This window comes from Lytechinus variegatus, chromosome 17 (genome assembly GCF_018143015.1).
Source record: "Lytechinus variegatus isolate NC3 chromosome 17, Lvar_3.0, whole genome shotgun sequence".
NCBI lineage: Eukaryota > Metazoa > Echinodermata > Echinoidea > Temnopleuroida > Toxopneustidae > Lytechinus > Lytechinus variegatus.
Window position 1 is genome coordinate 4,719,372 of NC_054756.1, and position 13,641 is coordinate 4,733,012.

Here is a 13,641-nt window from a genome sequence, read left to right on the forward strand (position 1 = left end):
TGCGGACGAATTAGGTGGTCTGTCTTTATTCTCGCCATCATGATTACTATTACCATGTTCATGCATATCAATATGATCTTCATGATGACAACGGAATGCTCATTATTGATGGAATACTTGCGAAAGTCGGGAGATGATAAAGCACTGTGAAAAGGGTCTCTTAGATGTATGACAAAACATGTGATATGAAAAAAAGTAATTAAAATCTTTTTTATCTTGCTAAATTTTAACTTTTATACCATTAAATTATCATAAAGGATCATGTACGAGGTGGTAAAAAGAAAAAAATGGAAAAAAAAAATCTTCTTTACCCCAGGGGGGCGTTTCATGAAAGGACTTGTCGGACGTTTCATCCGACAAGTCCCATTTTATCCGACAGTTACCATAGAAACAGTACACTGTACCTCTCAGCCAATCAACATCAGAGAAAGATGTCAGATCTGACAACTTGTCGGATGAAAATGTTGATGAAACACTCCCCGGGACTTGAACCTGCGCCCTTTAGAAAGCAAGTCAAATGCGTTATCCATTGAGCCACGATATTCCCCATAGAGAATACACATAAGCAATTTTGAGAATTACAAGTCCAATTTTGCAAGTGAAAAACGGGCATGATCCCGCATCTGATCAAAAAATGGAGGGCACACTTTCGAAAGCTTAGGATCTCAGCTACAACATATTAAAAGCTCAGGGAAAACTGACAAGAAACAATGGAGATATGGCTCACGAAATAGAGGAATGTCGAATCTAGTTTTGACAAAAAGTCATTTCCCATAGACATTACACAGAAAATAAGGAAATATGACATGCCTCTTTTCATCGCTGTTTTACGCAATGATGCATTACTCAAAACGAAAATTCATGAAACTATTAAAGGAGAAATAGTACATTCTACTACATATCAAAATCTGGGCAAAAAACGATCTATATCCGAGAAGTTACAACCAAATTTGCATAAATTTGATGACGTCATTTTTGAAAAATGAAATTTTTAGTTTAGGCGCCATTTTGATGACGTCATGATATAATTTAGGGACATTGATGACATGAAATCAAATATACAACTCATACTCTATCGATATTTGGAAAAAAATTGGGGGTCAATGGACTATTTAAAGAGCTACAGTGAATTTTCAATAGGCATGTTTTTGCCCATATATACAGTGAGAGCTCACGCGCACACGTACTGCAAACTTTAACGGGTGTTAATTTCGTTATTAATGGTCGTAGAAGGTTGATCAAGGTATCAAATTGTTCAGAATTTTATTATCAATGCAATGATGTAAAAAAAACGGTGTTTCTGCTTTGCGTTATTAGGAGTTACGGGTGGAAACGCGCGTGCATACGTGCGCGCAAATTTTTGAAATGCTCAAAATGACCTGAAACGTACCCAAAAAATTTTATAGGCTATTTGGAGAATTTTTTTACCTTTTATTTTTTTTACCATACGCGCGCGTCATGACCTTTACATGACCTTTGATGACATTGACAGTTGACCCTTGACGTGAAGTTAATGTCATGTAAATATTGTTAATTTTTGATAATTGATAATGAAGATATGATCAAATGAAGAATTTTACAAAATGGCGCGTAGATGACGTCATCATGACCATATCATCTTGAAAAGTTTAGTATGCCGTCTCTATGATAGACTCTATATATGCCGAAAAAATCAGTACAATTGATTGAGCCAATTCCGAGAAAAGTTGGCGACAAACATACATGTAGGTGCGAAAAATAAATAATAAAGAAATAAATAAAGAAAATTTTGACGAAATTAAGAGGTGATCTGTCATAGACAGACCACCTAAAAAGAAATAGTGAGTGGGTGACAGCATCAGTCTGCCAATTTGCACACCAACCAGGATGTACATGTACAAACATGTACATTAACTGTTTTGTGAAATTAAGCAAAACTTTAAAATGTCATAACTTTCTTATTTTACATCCGATTTTGATGAAATTTTCAGTGTTTTGCTTGTTGGATTTTTCTCCTCTTTTCAAATCAAAGTTTGTTGGGGTGGACTTGTCCTTTAAGATCCATATATCCCTAGATTTCATAATGCTGTTGACTATGTCGGTAAAAAGACATACATGTACAATAACGGATAAGGTTTAAAGTTGATTATGTCTTTATACTGTGCACTTCATGTACATACATGTACACAGTGCAATGTTGGTCTGTGTAACATGATTTTCTAATGAGGACCTCACAAAACAGCAACGCTATGGTGGGGGATCAGACTCTGGAAAATCAATTTTTATTTTAGCCTCATAGAAAATTGATTTTACAGCTTTAATACAGAGCTGTCAAGCTGTTAGACAACTTGCTTCATTACACGTACTCTATAGCTAATAATATAGCTTACCAGGTACATGTAAAAGTAAGAGAGTAGTTACAGCAATTATTTTATATTATCATACATACACATCTAGATCTCTGGAACATTAATGTCAAATTATCTTTGTAAAATTGTGACTAATCTTTATAGCTAAAAATGATAATTCTGATGATCACTAAACACAGAAAACCATGTGGGACACAGGTACATGTACAGTGTGTATATACTCGCTTAAAAAAATACTTGACATTTGATATAGAATTCCCTGCTTATTCTGCTCATTTCTCAGCTTTTACACATTTTCTTACACAGCTGTTTGGAGTTTGGCGCATACAAACACTTTTGTGGTGATTCAATTGGATTCTGTTTGAACGAATTTTGAGATCGTTACCACAACTGGTATTTATCATTAAATGCATTAAAATTGATTTGACTTTTAAAAGGTTCCACTTGTCACCTTTGTCTGTGATAATGAAGCCCAGAAAAAAAATTGCACCCGAAAATAATCATTTACTGAGCATTCAAATAAGTTAATAAAAGTGGCTGCACAACACCAAATTAATTTCATCCCATACACCAGCATCCATGTTTAAAACATGTAAACATCAATTTCTTCATATTAGAATTTTAAGTAAAAAAATCATTGTTTTCCTAAGCAAACAGACAAATTCCTCACTTTATTCTAGCACAAAACAATTTAAAGGGAAGTGTTTGATTATTCATTTATGACATTTTACATGTATTGCTCATATACTATTAATTAATGGTAAAAATGTGGCAATGATGATATAATGTTGCCAATTTAAGACTCAAAGCTGTTCAAACAAAAATCCACAGACCGGTACATGTAATTTTTATTAGCACTGATGGCAAGGATTAGTAAGGATTTCCTTGACCGGACTAGTAGTAGGATTAATGTAGTCATGGCATTGTCATAATGACTAACTTCTACTGAAGCTGCTTGCAAGGCAAAGAAAAAAAATCACACAGGAGCTTTGGGTGAATTTGCCCCCGAGTGAATAATGTTCAAATGTGGAAAATGATATTAAAAAAGCTCTGAAAACTCTGTTTATTGCAGTGTTAACGCTTATGAAACATATCATACACTGTAAGTAGTAAGTTAGGAAAAGTAGCCCCCACAAAAAAAGAAACAAAACAAAACAAAACAAACACAAAAAACAACATTTTCTTTTTTAAGTCCCCTTCCATCATATCTCAGAAAAATAACAGCATGCTATAAGGATATCCCTTATCTTGACATTTCCATTCATCTGGAACAACTTCTGCTGCTCTGCATTCCCCAAATCCCCTTGCTCTACAGTGTATCTGATCTCCCCCCCCATCAAGATGAAATGTACATATTGCAGGAACAGAAAATTTCATGAAGGTCCCACAGACATGTATATGGGGTCGAACGGAAAAACTTTATGGAATTGCCCATATGCATAGTAATGATTGTACGACATCAGCCCGCCCCCCCCCCTCCAAGGTTGGAGGGACCGCATGCATGTTCCTAAAATATCCGGTAAAGGGGTACTTGTTCGCGGGACAAGTCTTGCCCGCGAATTGTAAAAAAGGGGGTGTATTTGACTTATCACCCGGAGATTTCTAGGGGGTGTTTTTTTTCCTCTCTCTCTTAATTTTATGACTACTGAGAAATTTAAAAAGGGGATTATAAAATATCTTGAATATTATAGAAAAACTGAACAAATCCCAGGATCAAATTCCTGGAATTCCTGCCAGTTTTGAAAGCATGTCCTCCATCATGACATCAGAGTTAACCTCTATGGTAACGACAGCTTACCCGAGATAAGGGGGGAGCTCTAGGTTGTTTGTCCCCGATGTTCATCCTGAGATGGGGGGGGGGTTAGAATGAGACGTACTTTAGGTGGTTTCAGACCGCCTCGAAGTTCGCCAGTTCCAGGTATTCTCTGATCGGGAAATTTACCCCGATCAGAAAATACCAGGTATTTTGGTAATGTGAAAGCAAACTACGCGTAATCTCCCCGAAAGAAAATACCCGCTAAATAGTAGGTACTTGGCGAAATTACGAGAACTTTCGTGGGGATTTTTCCAAGGTCGCAGGTATTTTGGCGATGTGAAAGCAAATTACGGGAACTTTTACCCCAGCGTGTCGTTGGGCGCGGCGGCGTGGGTGGCTGCTGGGCTAGAGATTTTGAATCTCCCGCCTTGCCTGCTTATCAGACCACACTGCGCATGCTCGTAACTTCGGGAACTTATCCCGAAGGATGTGTTTCGGGGCGGTGTGAATGCAGGAATAATTAACGGGTATTTTTTAGCCTTAAAAAGTTCTCGTAATTTAACGGGGATTCTTGTGATCGAGGCGGTTTGAAACCGCCTATTGATTCATTGAGAAGTGTTCTGGATTTAGGAGGGTCTCCAAAGTAGGAAAATCCCACCAAACGGGGGGTTCAGAAATTTTGGAAGACATGAGATGGGGGTGCTTTCAAAGGGAGCGAACAAGCATAGGCAAATAACACTCATTTTTAAGATGCATCTTCCCACCAGCCCAATCTTCCATTAAAAAATTATTACGTTCACACATTAGCACTTCCTCAACAGCAAAAATATACCAGGACTTGTTGGTGTTAAAATTTTATAACATCCTGGTAACTTGTTCCTCCTGGTAGATGACATTTACTTAAAATGGAAACCAACTATGTTACTGTTCACTGCTTTTGTCTGGTATGATAAATAATGAGTGATTAAGTGAATGATTAATTGAATGAATGAATGAATAAATACATAAAGAAATAGACAAATAAAGTAAATAAGTGGCATTAATGGCAGTAGACTTTAAGGGGAAGAAAAGGGTGGGTTGGGAAAACTTCCAAAACATTGTACACAAAAATTTTGAATAAAAATAAGAATCCAATTTTATGATAGGTTTGGATACGACCTGTACTTTATCTCACCCTCTCTCCTTTCCTACAATGTACATGTACTTCCTTCCCTTTCTTTGTTTTTGAACATGCGTGCATCAGAGTGCTATTCTCGTAATAATAAAAAAAATCAGTGGAAAGTCACCAAATAAACATAGATCTAGACTTGTACATTTGGCTCTATACACAAAATCAAGTTTAACTTTGTTTTAGATTGTTCTTAGAGTCTGGCAATGCCAATTTAATTACGCTACATATTAGTGAATACATGTAGGTCACAAATTCAGGAAAATCCAGGAGGAAACTCGTGAAGCCATTATCACAAAGCCTTCAATAGGATAAAAACATGACAACAACAACAACCTTAGAAGGGTATAAAACCCTTGTGATCGAAGAATGGTTGCCTGCCTAACGTTAGACCTGTAATTTGTAGGTGTATTGTTGACCGTTGAGGCTCCATAACTTAAAGGAGTTTGAAACCATTGGAACAAGATAGCTTGTGTGAAAACAGAAAAATCAAAGAAACAGATCAACAAAAGTTTGAGAAAAATCAGACAATAAATGAGAAAGTTATGAGCATTTAAATATTGTAATCACTAATGCTATGGAGATCCTCCCATTGGCAATGCAACAAGGATGTGTGATGTCACTGATGAACAACTCTCCCCATTACTTTAGTATAAATTTCACTTGAATTGCCTCTTTTATCACATCTATCCAGAGATCATGTGTTCTTTCTACATAATACATATTTTTTAAAAATACATCATGGATAAAGAGTTTGTATCATCATATGAAAAAGCAAACAGAGACATTTTGAGGGTATTTTATAGTCCACCAAAAGGAAAGTTGTTCATCAGTGACATCCCACATCCTTGTCGCATTGCCAATGGGAGGATCTCCATAGCATTAGTAGGGACAGTGATTTTCCGCGATCGCGGAAAACGGACGGAATTCACGGAATCGGCTGTTTGAAACGGAAAGTGGCTTTTCAAACGCAAAATCCCGGAAAACATGTTTTTTCTCAAAATGCACAAAAAAGCAACAGAAATTCATCCCAAATCCTCAACAAAATACAAATATCAACTGAAAAAACACGATCTCACTTTGCAACAACAATCATGACAATCAACACATCGTAACTACACTCGAGCCTCTCCATCACTCGATCGTATCCAAATTAGTTTACACTTACGTCCGCATAGAAGGCAGAATCCGGCCGTGTGTTGCTGCCCTCTACGTTCGGTCATAATATAATGATCACGGTGATTCATCAAATCTAAAATGGCGGATATTCGGAAGTCGTCGACTGCACAAAACGATGTCCGAAAAGTCCCCAAATCAGCGATAAAATCCCATTTAACAATAAAATAATGCTAATAATATGAAAGGTGAGAATATATTCATGTTGATTATGTTTCCCTAAATATTTTGTGAGCTCGAACCTCTTCGATTAATATGGATTTTACAGCGATGTTAGTACATTGGTAGATGCAAATTTTGAGCAGCGCTAGCATTTTGACATCGCTACTCATTGCGTATTGGTTTTCTATATGTAAACGGAATTATCAATTTTTCTTGTATACAAAGTCTATGGGGAAACGGAATTTCCGTTTTCAGATATGCTGAAACAGAATTTGAAATTTTCTGAAACGGAAAAGGCAATTTTTAGAAATGGAAAATCACTGTCCCTACATTAGTGATTGCAATATTCAAATGCTCATAACTTTCTCATTTATTGTCCGATTTTTCTCAAACTTTCTTTATTCTTAGATTTTTCTTTTTCTACACAAGCCTATTTGTTCCAAAGGTTTCATTCCCCTTTAAGTCCATGTAAATGTAACCCAGGGGGCTCCCGGCCGCGTAGCGGTCGGGAGCCCAGGATCGTACGTGCAATTTGGCATACTCACCTGACAAGCGTGAAGTATGGTCAAAATAATTCTCTGAATAAATAGTTAAAACAGAAATCAAGCACTTACCACGATTATATGGATGATGGTCTAACGAGTGGCAGTTTTTCTGACATCTGGGCACAGACTGGAACCTCAAAAAACGAAAAGTTCTCTCCTTCTACCCCCGTCTCGATCGGCCATTTTGTTACAATTCATAACAAAAATGGCCGATCGAGACGGGGGTAGGAGAGAACTTTTCGTTTTTTGAGGTTCCAGTCTGTGCCCAGATGTCAGAAAAACTGCCACTCGTTAGACCATCATCCATATAATCGTGGTAAGTGCTTGATTTCTGTTTTAACTATTTATTCGGAGAATTATTTTGACCATACTTCACGCTTGTCAGGTGAGTATGCCAAATTGCACGTACGATCCTGGGCTCCCGACCGCTACGCGGCCGGGAGCCCCCTGGGTTAATGTACATGTAGACCAACAATACAGTTCGAGTAGACCTATGTTTCACGAGAAGGGGTATTTTATGCCACTTTTTGCTATCTTTCATATCTTACCAATAGAACGCAATGCGATCACCAAGGCCATTCTCCACATGTCGATCAAGAACATTGTAGCAGACATTAGTAGTTGCACCCTGGAACCACTTGATGTACACCGGCCCGTTGTTCACGTTGAAATTATACTCCAAAAGCTTGCCTTCGGTCGGCGGAGTTTTGAAGTAAAATTGCTCAGCTATCTTACTCCAAAACACCTCAGGTTCATTTATGGATTGGTTATAGAGTTTCTTGTACTCTTCGATCGACTTCACGTGTGCATTTTTCTGCAGTTCTTGGTTTGGATAGTAAAGCCTCGTCGCTTGGTCCCCGCTAGCATCCGCCATGATTGCATCGAAGTGTATGAATGGACTGAATTTTGCTCGAGCGATCGAGAGCTGGCATGGCTCGGCGCGGCGGCTAGCTTGGCCCTTGCAGCTCGGGAGCTTGACGCGGCGTGGCTTGTATTGGCAGAACCGGGTTGGCCGCGTCATCGAACGATCGGCTCATGCCAGTGGCGAGGAAAAGGGGGACAAAGGTGGGCGTGGTCGCTCTTCAAGAGTTAAACTCTTGAATGTTAATAGGGTTTGATATCAACCGGTTGGAAAACAAGATCATCTCAAATGGAATCAGAGCCATGTTGGGCGTTGTGGCTCTTCTTTTCTCTATTTTTTTTGTTACCGCTAAAGTGGAGTGGGTAGATTTAAATGCAAAAGTTTCTGAAACAAATGGATCAGGCAGGTGCATGCGGTGGAAGATTGCTAATTTGTTTTCAAAAATGCCCGAGATCATGTCTGAGTCCGACCGATAAAAAAATGGTCAATATATCAACAAAAATCATGGCAGATTCTATAATGGTTGGTTTTGACAATTTTTGTCGGTTGGACACAAAATTATTTATCCATCAACACATTAATTATTTTGACATTGTTTTAAGAGTACCGACATACACTGAGAATCTCTCTAATTTTCAAATAGTGAAAAAGTGAAAATTTTGTTCTGATTCGCCAATGCAATTTACCGTTTATTCTCATTTCGAACATAGACGGTGCAAATGAATATAAAATCGTAAAAAATGTACTGTCACACTACATTACTGGATTGCTTTCATTGTTACATGTTTTTCTTAATAGAAGGTGCGACAATAGAAATGATATGATGATAAATAATAATAGGACTATAATGAACCACTGAAATAAGTTTGCCACTGACCCATGATGATCCAGCCAACGTAAAGAGGAGGTCATCAGGACCCTGGGAAAGATTTTTTTGAAAACTGTAAAAGCAAAAAAAAAAAGGGGGGGGGGGTCACCACACTATAAGTCATATTATTGGTCTCGAGAAATTGTAAAAAAGGGGGAAAATTATCAGTACAAAGTCATATTGGTCCCTACAAATTTGAAAATGACAAAAAAAGGGGGGTACATTATACCAAATGAAGGTCGCTCTGGGTATATTTATCCATATTTTTTCATTGCTTCCAGAGTTTCAGGGGTGCTGTTTCACTGGAAAATAATACATGCATCACCCCAAGCAGGTGCGGCGGACGTATTTTCGTAAGGGGGTGGGGGCAAAGCAAAAAAAGCACTTATGGATCGAAATGGACACTTTGATGCAAAAAACGGATATTTTCACCATGAGATTATTATCTGCGTTAAGAAGTTTTATGTTTTGTATTGATTCCAGCAAAGCCTTTTTGAAGTGACTTCTTATTGATGAAATGAATTTAGGTTTTGTTTTTTCCACGAGCGAGCGGTTTGGAAATAAATCTGAAGCTGTGAAGCTCGCTTTTGGTCAATTATCGCGCAATAAGCTCTTAAAAGTGCATCCTTGCGAGTTGTTGCGAGCGCGAATCGTATGCTTAAACTTTTTGACATTTTTATGCACTGAAAATTAATCATTCCGAACAGTTCTTGTTATCATGACAAAGATGTGTATCTAACTATATAGAGAATTCGCGCGGGCTGAATTTTTTTTATAACGTCGCCAGAAAAAAAACCTGATACTAGGAATGCATTATAGTGATTAATGAAGATGATTTTTATGTCTCACCAATCAAATGATGTGAGCGCGAAGCACTAGCTGTAAATTTGTGACATTCCCTATCTGAAAACTGGAAAAGCACTTTTTGTAACCAATAGGCATGAGTATACCTTACTGATGATTGATGCGATCGAGAAGTGCGAGCTGAAAATTTGTGACGTTCCAACCTACAAACTGGACATAAAGCACTTTTGCAACCAAGAACAGAATAAAACAATAGTTAATGCGAGCGTGAAGCGCGAGCCAAACAAATTTTCTAAGCTAAAATTCATTGTTTTACTTCAAAGAAATGGCAGAGATCATTAAGAAAAGGGTATACTCTTCATATTGAAAAAATAGAACTTTTTCCTTTTGGGAATTTTTGGGGCAAATGCCTCCCTGCCCTCGCCGCCCCTGTCCCAAGGGAAATCTTGGGGTGCTTCAGCACCCCCATTCCCATGGCCGTGGAGGAGACAGAATGTGAGGCTAATTAAGTTTTTGTTCAAAAGCATTATTTCGTTATACATTCTTACACAAATTCCAAAATACGGCGGGGTGCTGCCTATGGAGAATATACAAATAGCATCCACTTGTTCACTGCAACCATCCTGCCTGTGCGGAATCTAGGACTGTATGCCAATGCTGTACATAGCACACACTTTAAAAAATCACTAAAATATCACTTTTGGGACCAAAATTATACTAATTGCCATAAATTTGCAATTTATTTTGCATTGGTAAAATGGGAATAATTTATGATTCACCAGAGCGTTCAAAAACTTGATTTTTTGGGCACATTTTTGAGTACGCCCTCTATTCGTGGAAAGTAATATAGCAAGAAAATTTTCATATTTCAATCTCTATTTTTAATTAAGAAAAATAATTTAAAGAATCAAATCTAAATAAGAGCCAAGTCATATGATGAATAGCTGTATTGCCCAGGACCAAAATCCAGTTGAAACCAATTAGAGCAAAACCAATTGAAACCAGTTGGCCAACTGGTTTCAATAGGGAAATTGGAACAACTGGTTCCAATTGAAAACCAGTTGCCAACTGGTTCCAGTTAAAACCAATTGGGCAACTGGAACCAGTTGGCTATTGGTTTCAATTGGTTTTCAATTGGTTCCAGTTGTTCCAATTTCCCTATTAAAACCAGTTGAATCCAATTGGTTTCAATTGGTTCCAGTTGAAACCAATTGGAGGCAACTGGTTTTCAACTGGAACCAGTTGAAACCAATTGGTTTCCAACTGGATCCAATTGGAACTTCCAGTTGGAATGAACTTAATTAGTTACAAATTAATTAGCATTTGCACTAACTATTGCTCATGCCAACACAGAAGCAGTGTTATTTGTCTATTAATACCAATGTAAAGGGCATTGATAAAATACAGACTTTCATAGGTATATATTCATATTGGAGTTCTTCAAATATATGTATTATTATTTGATGTAATTTGGTAACAGTTAGTGGTGTACTAATTATCTTTGAATCTGTTTTAATTATAATCTATAATATTTATGAACATGGTTTTCACTGCTAAGTATTGGAAACACTTATCTGAAAAAAGTGTGGAACTTCAAATTGAAAAAAATTAAATAGATACATTGTAAATTGTGATGAATCTCATAAAACATTAATCTGTGCACACTGGCAGAAAATATGCAAATTAACTGGTTTCAATTGGATCCAGTTGGGTAACTGGAAAATTTCCAATTGGAAACCAATTGGAAATCATTTCCAGTTACCCAACTGGATCCAGTTAGGATTTCCAGTTACCCAACTGGTTCCAATTAGAATTCAGTTACCCATTTTTCCAGTTAGAAGTCATCTCCAGTTACCCAACTGGTTCCAGTTAGAAATCATTTCCAGTTGGAAGTCATTTCCAGTTACCCAACTGGTTCCAGTTAGGATTTCCAGTTACCCAACTGGTTCCAGTTAGAAATCATTTCCAGTTAGAAGTCATCTCCAGTTACCCAACTGGTTCCAGTTAGAAATCATTTCCAGTTGGAAGTCATTTCCAGTTACCCAACTGGTTCCAGTTAGGATTTCCAGTTACCCAACTGGTTCCAGTTAGAAATCATTTCCAGTTGGAAGTCATTTCCAGTTACCCAACTGGTTCCAGTTAGGATTTCCAGTTGCCCAACTGGTTCCAGTTAGGATTTCCAGTTACCTATACTGGTTCCAGTTAGAAATCATTTCCAGTTGGAAGTCATTTCCAGTTACCCAACTGGTTCCAGTTAGGATTTCCAGTTGCCCAACTGGTTCCAGTTAGGATTTCCAGTTACCCAACTGGTTCCAGTTAGAAATCATTTCCAGTTGGAAGTCATATCCATTTACCCAACTGGTTCCAGTTAGGATTTCCAGTTGCCCAACTGGTTCCAGTTAGGATTTCCAGTTGCCCAACTGGTTTCAATTGGTTTCAACTGGAAATTGTTAAATTCCAGTTAAAACCAATTGAAACCAGTTGAAACCAATTGAAACCAGTTGGAAATCCAACTGGTTTCAATTGGATTTTGGTCCTGGGTGGAAACTGACAGTGTAAAGAAATCAAGCATTTGTCCCATAGAAAAAGAGAAAATAAGCCAAAATTGCCACCCTTATTTTGCCACACATGGAGATGTAACTGAGAACAAGGTTATGACATAACCTTAATATTGTTCATTGCATGAGCACCCTGATTCCCAGGACTAACTCCCTTTCATTTTTTTTCTGTTGCGGTTCCCAATGCATCCTTCTCTTTCACCATTCTCTTCGACCCTGGCCCTAGTGTTATGTAGTACGAATATAACTTCCTGTTATCCTTTCAGTCATTCACCCTCACTTGTTTACAAACTCCCCCAATGTCATCTTAGAATCCCAAAACAACCAATATCATTTAACTGCTGAGCCTTGACCATAAAAAGACCAACCCTCAGTGACGTCAGCTAACTTCATGGAAGAAGTATGACTCACACTCCAGCCCCAGTCACTTGCACAGAGCATCACCACACCCCTTGATACCAGAGAAAGTTTGATAGACAGTGAGCTGTAGACCAATCAGATCAAGTTTAGATCACTCCCACCTTTAATAGTTACACCCCAAAACCAATGATATAAATAAGACTTCTTGATTATTAGAATAGAGAACACCAACGATAGAATACTAGACCCACACTCATCCAGATAGACTGACTGACTTCAAGACTTAGACGTCCATCGAATATTTTTAACTTCACTCCGAATCACAATATGATACTTGTGAATTGTCAACTGCAACTGATGATTAAATACCTAGTGATTTGAACAGTACAACTTTCTCCAAAGTTTCTTCATTACGCTTCCCTAATTACTGATCCCAACACGACATGGTGGAGAACCCGGTTCTCTAATTGAGAAACGCTTAATTTTCATCATGGATATGTGCTTCGAGAAAAGACTGAGAATTGCTCTCATAAAAAGACAGTTAAGATATCATTCATCCTACGAGTGTTAGCACCAGCATGATCCAATGTTAGAACCTGAGCTACATCGGATGACAAAAAAAAATCAACGACTACAATTACCACACTACAGAAACACACAGACGGAAGACAAAGACGGATGAACAGACGGATGAACAGACGGAAGATACAGACGGAAGAGCAGACGGACGATACAGACGGAGGAACAATAGGACAAGGACATCGATGACAACACAGATGACAATGAATCTAACTGGAAACATGACAAGATGCCATCGTCAACGCCACGACGCCGACCACTACGACCAACTCCATGCTACGACAACAACATAAATCCTGAACTATAGAATGAATGACTTTGACTCTTCCCCCGAATATATCAAACACCGGACATTACTTTAATTGTGCTAAGACTACATTTTAATCATTCTTTTGAGTTATCTTCTTCATCTCTGATCGGTAAGTGAAACCATTTTCTTTATTGTTCCACTGGCA

The 13,641-nt window shown here is 37.9% G+C and overlaps 1 protein-coding gene across 1 annotated transcript in view; it reads right to left on the reverse strand.

Moving 5' to 3' along the window:
* The window catches only part of LOC121430860 (acetyl-coenzyme A synthetase, cytoplasmic-like), a 34,390-nt gene extending 26,210 nt beyond the window's left edge, over window positions 1-8,180 (reverse strand). Inside the window, exon 1 of the mRNA XM_041628284.1 lies at window positions 7,704-8,180. Within this exon, the coding sequence (XP_041484218.1) occupies window positions 7,704-8,176 (473 nt within the window). The 5' untranslated portion in view covers window positions 8,177-8,180. The remainder of the gene's footprint in view (window positions 1-7,703) is intronic.
* Between the last annotated feature and the right edge of the window lie 5,461 nt (window positions 8,181-13,641).